This window comes from Panthera uncia, assembly GCF_023721935.1.
Source record: "Panthera uncia isolate 11264 chromosome C1 unlocalized genomic scaffold, Puncia_PCG_1.0 HiC_scaffold_3, whole genome shotgun sequence".
Classification (NCBI taxonomy): Eukaryota; Metazoa; Chordata; class Mammalia; order Carnivora; family Felidae; genus Panthera; species Panthera uncia.
In genome coordinates, this window is record NW_026057584.1 from 7,597,412 (window position 1) to 7,605,682 (window position 8,271).

Below are 8,271 nucleotides of genomic sequence, written 5' to 3' on the forward strand. Positions count from 1 at the left end.
AAACGCAATCTGACACCTCTGGGCATGACTGCTGGGTAGAAAACCCAAGGCAGGGGACAAGGGGGTGGGGACAAGGACTGGCTGCCGGGCGGGAGCCCAAGGACATGAGGCAAAGATCCCAGGCTGGAATTCTCTGCAATTAGCGGTAGGGCTGGGGGCTGGGTAGGGGCCCTGGACACTGGGGGCAGTGCTGGTCAGTCATGCCTAGGGGAGTGGTGGCACTCAGCTGTGGCTGTTTCTTGGGGGGGGGGCAGACAGTATGCTGAGCTGGGGGCTTAGCAGCCTCTCTCCAGTGTCTTTGTGACCTCCGCCAACTGCTTCTGGGGGCAGGGCCCTGTCTGGCCCTGTCTAACGTCCACCCATCCAGTTCCCAAGAAAGCTCCAGAGTCATCTGTGTAGATCATAAATAATGTTTATTGAAGCAGCTGTGATTTTCCAATGGCACATCTGGGAAGACACACGGACCCAGGTCCCCCGCCCCCCACACCCAGCCAACTGTGGCTGTGACTGTTTGTCATCATAGGAGCCCCTGGGAGCAGTAGGTCCTGACGGGGGGGGTTAGGGGTCCAGATGTGGTTCATGGCCCCCAGGCCGAAGGAATCTGAGGGCTCGGTGGGTGGTGCCCCCCACTCTACCCTGTACCCATCTGGGGTCCCTCTGCCTCTGCCAGGGCGGCCAAGCGGAAGGCCTGCAGGGCCTGCACCAGCAACCGGGGAAGGCTGCGGGCCATCGTGGCTGGCTCCAGGCCCACCAGGCCACCAAAGACCACATGCTGGCCCCCCAAGCCTGCCCGCACCCAGGCTCGGAAGAGGCCGGTCAGTGTCTTGGAGCCCAGATCTGCCAGGACCTGCAGAAGGAGAATCGCGGCTCACAACCTCACTGGGTCTCCCCCCTTGTGGCCCCCAGGAACTCTCACCCAGATCCACTCCCCTCCATAGCCCCCGATCCTGCACACTTCTGCTCACTTGGACCCCCCCCCCCACACCCTTCCACTCACACCTTTCCCTCACAAGTTCCCATCCACCCCACCTAGCACCCAGCTTACACACAGCTGCCCTCCCCACCCTTTTCTCCCAAGACACCCCTGCCTCCACTGCAAGCTGGGGCAGGTCCTCCCTCTTGCTGTGGAGGGTGCCCTTTCTGTCCCTCCTACCTGCTAGGGCTGACCCAGGTCGGCCTTCTGAGGCCACTGTGAGCGAATGTGGGAAGCCTGAGGACCTACCTCATGGAAGTCCATGGCCAAGTGCTCTGATGGGACCTGTAGGATCCAGGCATGGGTGCCTTGAAGGGTGGCCAACTTCTGTTGCAGCGTTTCCAACCCAGGGCAGCCTGAAGGAAGGGGAGAGGTCCCGGGAATAACAGAAAACTGACACCAGCAAGGAGCTGGGAGAGGGATTCCCACCAGGACCCCAGAATGGCCTCCCAGTGGGCAGATTTCTTGTCATGCTACACACGGGGAAACTGAGGTTCAGCAAATGGTCTCTGCTGACCCTGAGGGCGGCCCAAAGCCACAAGTGCCCCCAAAGAGTCATCCTCCCTGCTGCAGGGGGAGGGGTCGGGTGGGGAGAGCTAGTCTGCTGGTTGCCCCATGGGTGGGTAACCGCTTCCCAGAGCGGACCTTGGGAGAATCCCCGCAGGGTTGGCCGCCCTTGGCCTGCTACTCTCCCCGCAAAGGCCGGCAGGGGGCGCCCTTACCGTTCCCTTCCTGGCGCTGCTCTGGTCTCCGCTTCGGGAACCGCGCGCCTGCAGCCCGCGATCCTGGGGAGACGCGGGGTTAGGGGATCGCCTCCGCCGCGCGGAGTCGGCGTGCGGGGGCTGGAATATGAAGGCATGGGGTACCTGGGTGCAGCCGCTGCTCGCGGGCAGGGTGCCTGGGAGGCTCTAGGAGCGACAGAGCGGAGCGAGCCAGGGCTGGGGCCAGACGCCGCATCCCTGGGCTCGGGCCGAGCAGGTCCTGAGCGCCCCGCAGCAGGCCCAGGAGGGTGTGCGCCAGCGAGCGCAGCTCTGCGGGCAGGACAAGCGTCCGGGCGGAGGTCAGACGTGGGCCAGGTCCCCTGCCCTCCCGGCCCAGCCCTGGGAACTGGACTGACCGCATCGCCTCCGGCGCTGCAGGCACTGCTGTTGCGCCAGACGCGCACAGGCGACCGCGGGCCCGGAGCACAGGCGGGAGTAGAAGGCGCACGGCGGGGCGGCGTCTGCCTGCGGCTCCGCGGGCGGGTCCCAGGCCAGAAGCTCCCGGCAGCTGGGTTCCCGGCTGGAGGGGATTGCTACAGGGGTCGACGGGGACCATCTCAGCCCTGGCTTTGGGACCTAGCGTCCGCAGCCCTCCCCTGAAGGGAGACAGGCTTTCTTGACGCCCTAAGGGGCTGGGGGGCGGGCGGGGTGAAGATGGGCTTGTTCCAGGGCTGTTAGCGGGACACTTCGGGGAGGGGGGAATAGGAATGGGGCGCTCACCGCTCATCTGCTCCTGGAGCCAGTCCTTGAACACGGCCACTCGAGTGTAGACTCCGGGCTTCCCTGGCTCTCCGCATCCGTCCCCCCAGGAGGTGACCCCGTACAGGACCTCCTTGGGGCGGGGGCCAGGCTCAGAACATGTCAGGGGGCCTCCGGAGTCACCCTGCGGGACCCGAGTCAAAAGAGAGTGTACTACATTGACCTGCCCCCTCCTATGCCAGCTTTACACTTGGCAGGCAGCTTTGAATTCTCCTGGGGTTACTTCTTGTACCCATTTTAGCAATGAGAACATAGAGGCTCAGACAAGTTGAATGACAGCCTGACTGTGGAAGGAAAGAGGCTATTCTTTCCCTGGGGAACCAGGACCCTCCGGCACCCTCCAGTCAATCAGGGCTCATACCTGGCATGAGTCGATGCCCCCGGCCAGGTAGCCGGCACAGAGCATGCTGCTGGGGTGCAGCTCGGGCCCCAAGGCCCTTTTGCAGGTGTCAGCACTGAGCAGGGGCACTCGGGCCTCCCTGACCGCCTCAGCCTCAGGCCCGTCTACAGGGAAACGGTGGAGGGGGCTCAGGCCTTCAGGGCAGGAGCGTCGCTTGGGGGGGACCCCCCTCCCCCGCCCTGCCCTCCTTGATTCCTACCCCCCTGCAAGACCAGGCAGCATTTTGCGAAGCAAGGAAGTCAGATTCGCTACACCCCCGGCCTTCCCAAACTCCATCACCCCAGCACCCCATTCTTCCCACCCACTCACACTCGCGCCTCACCCAGGCCCGGGCCTGCCCCATACCTTCGAAGAGGGCCCCCCAGCCCGCGATGGCGCAAGCCGTGCCGGCTGGGGGCTCCCGGGGCCCCTGGGGCAGGCACACAGGGCGCACCGCCCCTGCCCAGCTCACCGGCGTCCACAGCTGCACGAGGGCCAGGTCGTTGTGGAAGGTCCGCGGGTCAAACTGCGGAGGGGGTGGCGGCGCAATATCAGTGAAGCGTGGGGTGGGGGTGCTGTTCCCGACTCTGAGAGCCCGGGAACTGTCCTCTCACCTTGGGGTGGGGCAAGATGCGGTTCACCGGCACCTCCTCCGCTTGCTCTCCCCGGGGGTCCTCGGCCAGCGTCACCGTCCACAGAAGCTCGTTCTGGGCGCTGCGGGGAGAGCGGCGGGTGATACGCAGGACAAGGGTGCAGCGGGTCCCTTGGAGACCCTGCCCTCAGGCACCACCCAGCAAGCCCGCACGCCGGGCTCTTTCTCCGCTGTTACTCGCGGGGCAGGGAGGGTGGGCCAGAGCGAGGCGGCGGTCCCCAGGAGGCCCCCGAGCCGGGCGGGTGGTCCCCTGATAGCGGCTCCCTGGCTGGGGTGCGTGGGCGCCTCGAGGCCCGGGAGCTGGGCAGGGCGGTGGCCGCCGCCAGGGGGCAGCAGAGACCGGCCCTCGCACGTGTCGCCCGCCCGACGATCCCGGAAGGAAGTGTTGGACCAAGCGTTGGGGGTCTGGGCCGGTCAGGGGCCTGGGGCCCAACGTACCCCGCGAAGCAGTGCGCCGCGGTGAGTACCCAGGACGCCGCCACCAGGACGCCGCCGCACAGAGGCTGCCCCCCGACTTGCAGCCTCACCAGCCAGGGCCAGGCCCCCCGCGGCGCAGCGCTACCCCCGACAATGCGGCCGTGGGCACGCGTCACGTTGACAGTGCTCGGGCGCCGCTCGCCACACGGCCCTAGAAAGGTGGCATCGGAGTCACAAGGGACGAGTCCTTGCCGCCCTGACCCTTGAGGGCCCTCCAGGGTTCACCCTGCCCTCAGCCCTAACCCCCTCGAGCCTTTTCAGCCTTACCTGGGGCGGCTGGATCCTGCGCTTGTGGCCTAGGACGCCCAGGTCCTGCTGAGACACAGACCTTTGAGCCTCACTACTACCCTCCCACCCTCCCTACCTGCACCCCCGGCAGAGCCTGGGCCCTCTCCCTGCGCTGCCGCTCCCCTTCCGTTACTCCACCCCTCCAGGAGTCAGGGTCTGTTGCAGCAGCCATAAACTTCTCACTGTCCCTGCCCTCCTGCCTTGGCACGCGCTGTGCCCCATGCCTGGCATGCTCTTGCCTCTTGGAGAGACCTTCTTAAGCATCATCTCTGTTGTAGCCCCACCTAGTTTCTGTCTCCGAGAGGGAGTCAAGTCTGGAGGGAAGGGATGGGGTGGACAGGAGAACGGACGCAGGTAGTCAGTGCGAGCTCACCCGGGCACGGGACCGTGTGGTTGGCACAGCCTCTGCACTCGTGGAGTCTGTGCTGGATCTCCATTGCCACTCGATTTACTGCCCACTGGGCGCTCCTCTGGGCGGCCTGCAGCGCTTTCGTCCCTTGGGCTGACAGAGCTGCTGGGACAGAGGGTACAATCATGCATGGCTGGGGAAGGACCTCAGGCTCCAGCCCCGAGCCTGCCTTGGGAGACAGGGGGAAGCAGGTCAGGCTTCCGGGAGCACCGGGCAGAATGGGGAGGAGAGAGAGCCCCAGGGGCCTGAGGGCCCAGTGCTCGGAGCAGATGGTCCCAGCTTCTCAACCCACTTGACCTGAGCTGGGCTGGAATCTTTAAAGAGGGACTTGCCTTAAACATCTTGAAGGAAAAACAGCACCTCAAAGGTAGAGACATCACAAAACTCAGGCTTACAGACAAAATAACTCACCGAGTTGCCTACCTTTGGGCCCAGATAGCCAAGGAGCTGCCCGCCTGGACCCCTTCCTCCTGCTAAACCCGCTAACCCGGAACCTTCCCCAAAGCATACCCCTTGGCAGTGGCTGCCAGGTCCCCTTCCCTGTGCACCCTGGTCCTCCCCCTCCCTCTCCCACCCGTGCCTCCGTTTCTGGCCCCTTCTCCCTGCAGGGTGGGCGGAGGGGGCCAAAGGCCTCAATGAGTGGGGGTGGCAAGGTCATGCTCGCCAGCCCCACCCCACTTCCTCTGAGCTCCTCCCACCTCTGCCGCCCCCTCAGAGCAGCCCGGGCTCACCTTGCAGGGTGCTGGGGGGCAGGCGCATGTACAGTGGGTGCCCAGCGACAGACGGTAGGTCTGGGAAGGGCAGCAGCAGCAGCAACACAGGCAGCAGCATGGTGACCAACAGCCAGGGCGAGCGACCCCGTCCTCTTTCCCCCTCGGAGTCTGCCCTCCAGGTACTTATCCTTGGGTGTCTGCCTCCCACTGCCTTTCTGTCCCTGGGCCCTGAATTTGTGTCCCTCAAATCATCCGACTCTGTTCTCGTACATCAAAATCACCCGCTTCCCTCAGTCGGTCCCTCACCTGGCCCTTAACTCCCGGGAGCCCACAGGGGACTGGGGCTTGGGGGGCTATATAGAGGACAGGCTGGGGGGGTACTCGGGAGGGGGGCCAGGGCTGGGGGAGGGATCGGGATGGGGGCTCGACCCTCACCTTTGAAGTCCCACGGTCCCAGCTCTGAGGCCCCCCTTCTGTCAAAGGAACCCTTGTTTCTGCGGCTCCATCAAAGGGGCCTGGACAGGCCAGAAGAGCTGACAGTTGGGCTGGGGGCCAGGCAGAGGGGGGCTGGTGGGCAGGGGCTGGCCCTGTCTCCGAGGCTCTGATGGCGGGGGGAGTCCCATCTGCCTCTATTCCCTGAGGAGTTTAGGACTGAGCTGGGGGCACACACTCCTGGAGGGAGGAGGGCAGGGGGTGTGTGAGGGTCCTCGGCAGCCCCACCCCCTGAGGAGGTGCCCGAGCTCCCAGCCCCTGTGCCCCTAATTGCTTGGCAGCGTCTCTCCCCGATGTAGCCATTTCTAAAGATGATCAAAGCGCCCTAATTAGCGCCGTAATTGCCGCACTGGGGGTGGTGGGTGGGAAGAGGCAAAGGCAGGCCCTGAGAGGAAGGCAGACATGAAAGGCCCCACCAGTGGCCCAGTTTGGGTAGGACCGGCCCCAGCAGCTTCTGACGCTCTCCCAGACCCCCTGCCCCTACGCAGTGCTCGCTCGGCCTGTCCAGCATTGTTCTCAGTTGCTATGACCCTGATCTGGCCGGAGGGAATCTTCTGGAGTCTCACGGGAAGGGCCACAAACGAGCAGCTCTCCTGGGACCAAGCTCCCACCTGGGGCAGAGAGGAGGTGCCCTTCTGCCTCCACAGAATGTCCTGGGGCCAAGAAAAAGGATCTTGGCACCCCAATTCATGCCGGTGACCCAGGGTGACTTTGGCAGGCCTGGTGCCTTCCCAGACCAGATTCTGCCATGACGTTGCCCCTGTAACACAGTGTCCTGTCTTCTCCAGCCCTTTCTCCTTCTGCGCAGGTGAATGAGCCTCCGATCGGAACCTGCCTTGCTTCGTAAGACAGAGCCCCAGACCTGCAGAGATAGCCTTGAGCCTGGGGTCCCGGGGGTGATGGGTGAGATGCAGGGAAGGGGGGCAGCCAGTTCCAGCAGCTTCTCCAACTTCCTCCTTCTATGCCGCTGGCCAGCAGAGAATGTGCGTGGCCTCTTTTTCCTCTCTGAAACTCTCTTCCTCCTTGATCACCGAGATGTCCCATCATTTTGATTCTCCACTCCCCCCATCCTTGGGCGCTGGCCACAAAGAGGTTTCCACCCGCTGGAGCCCCGCTGGAGGTTGCCACCCACCCAGTGTTGGGCTGGAGTTGCTCATGTTGGCTCTGGAGGGCTGAACATAGACGTCTCTTCCCAAGTCTGCACTGGGTGACATCATATTGGTAGCTTGAAAGCAGCCACTGTGGGAGGATTTACACCACGGAAACCAGCACCCAGTACAAATCAGAGCCTCCCAGCCTTCCGCCCCGCAAGAGCCAGGTCAACATTACCCAGCACACCACTGTATATGCCCCCTTCCCCTCCCCGTTACCACCGCACCTCATGAAGACAATCCCTCTGGTTCAGGAATGCCATGAAATAGTGTCTGAGTATGGGTTATTGTGAGTGAATATTATAAAGTTGGAAATTACTTGTATTCATCAGAATATCTATCCATCTCAAGAGGGTGTATGTCTAGATAGGGGATACCTATCTTCTTTTTTTTTTTTTAACTTTAACAAAATGTTTATTTACTTTTGAGAGAGAGAGAGGGAGAGGGAGAGAGGGAGCTCAAGCAGGGGAGGGGCAGAGAGAGACGGGGACACAGAATCCAAAGCAGGCTCCAGGCTCTGAGCTGTCAGCACAGAGCCCGATGTGGGGCTGGAATCCACAAACCTTGAGATCATGACCTGAGCCGAAGTCAGACGCTCAACTGACTAAGCCACCCACGAGCCCTGGGGCTATCTATTTTCTTATCTACCATCTCCAAATTCTTGGCAGAGAGGGTGTTAACTCTCAACACAGCCTATACTTGAAGAAAGTGTCCAAAGCAAATGATCTGTGGTTCCAAGAAAGAGCCGCCAAGGTAGGGGACCCAGAAAGCAGAGAAGGTGGTTGGAAAGCCTCACAGGCCCCTGGGCAGAGAGGCCAACGCCACCCTCGGAGCCGGAGCCAGCGTCCAAGCTGGAGAGATTAAGGCCTGGAGCGAGCTCCCCCCAAGACGGAGCCCCCTGTGGCCGCTCTCACTGGAGAATGCCACAAGGAGGGGCACGCTTTGTCGGCATTTGGCACCTCGGTCCCTCAGCCACTTGGATCCTGCCAAAGCCAGGCGGGCCAGGCCGGAGCCTTTGAGCCACCTCCCCCCCACCCCTGCCCCCGCCCCCCCTTCTGCCTCTGCTGGTCTTCAAGGACTGGTGGGAGGCCGAAAAAGACCAGAAGCTGCTGGTCTGTTTACTGCCTCTCCTGCCCCAGCGCCACTGCCAGAGAAAATTAGGGGCCTTACAGCACAGATGGTGATTGACTCAACCCCGCCTCCCTCTGCCGCTTCCC

General features: G+C 63.0%; 1 protein-coding gene across 1 annotated transcript; it reads right to left on the reverse strand.

Annotated features, from left to right (window-relative positions):
* Nucleotides 1–62: 62 nt before the first annotated feature.
* PRSS56 (serine protease 56) lies at nt 63–7,172 on the reverse strand. The gene is made up of 13 exons (XM_049614685.1): nt 5,430–7,172; nt 4,693–4,800; nt 4,269–4,313; nt 3,963–4,152; nt 3,487–3,586; nt 3,239–3,398; nt 2,855–2,997; nt 2,455–2,617; nt 2,091–2,267; nt 1,840–2,004; nt 1,696–1,758; nt 1,223–1,329; nt 63–847 (listed from the first exon to the last, which is right to left on the reverse strand). Exons 1-13 carry the CDS (start codon nt 5,527–5,529, stop codon nt 632–634), a joined length of 1,737 nt encoding a protein of 578 aa, XP_049470642.1. The 5' UTR covers nt 5,530–7,172; the 3' UTR covers nt 63–631.
* Nucleotides 7,173–8,271: the final 1,099 nt, after the last annotated feature.

Bases quoted from the DNA above. Each gene is read 5' to 3' on its own strand.
- PRSS56 (XM_049614685.1), bottom strand. From the start codon at position 5,529: ATGCTGCTGCCTGTGTTGCTGCTGCTGCTGCCCTTCCCAGACCTACCG. The intron at 2,005-2,090 runs GTCAGTCCAGTT...TCCTGCCCGCAG, and splicing joins GCAGCGCCGGAGGCGATGCG to AGCTGCGCTCGCTGGCGCAC. The intron at 848-1,222 runs GTAGGTCCTCAG...CTCCTTCTGCAG, and splicing joins TGGCCATGGACTTCCATGAG to GTCCTGGCAGATCTGGGCTC.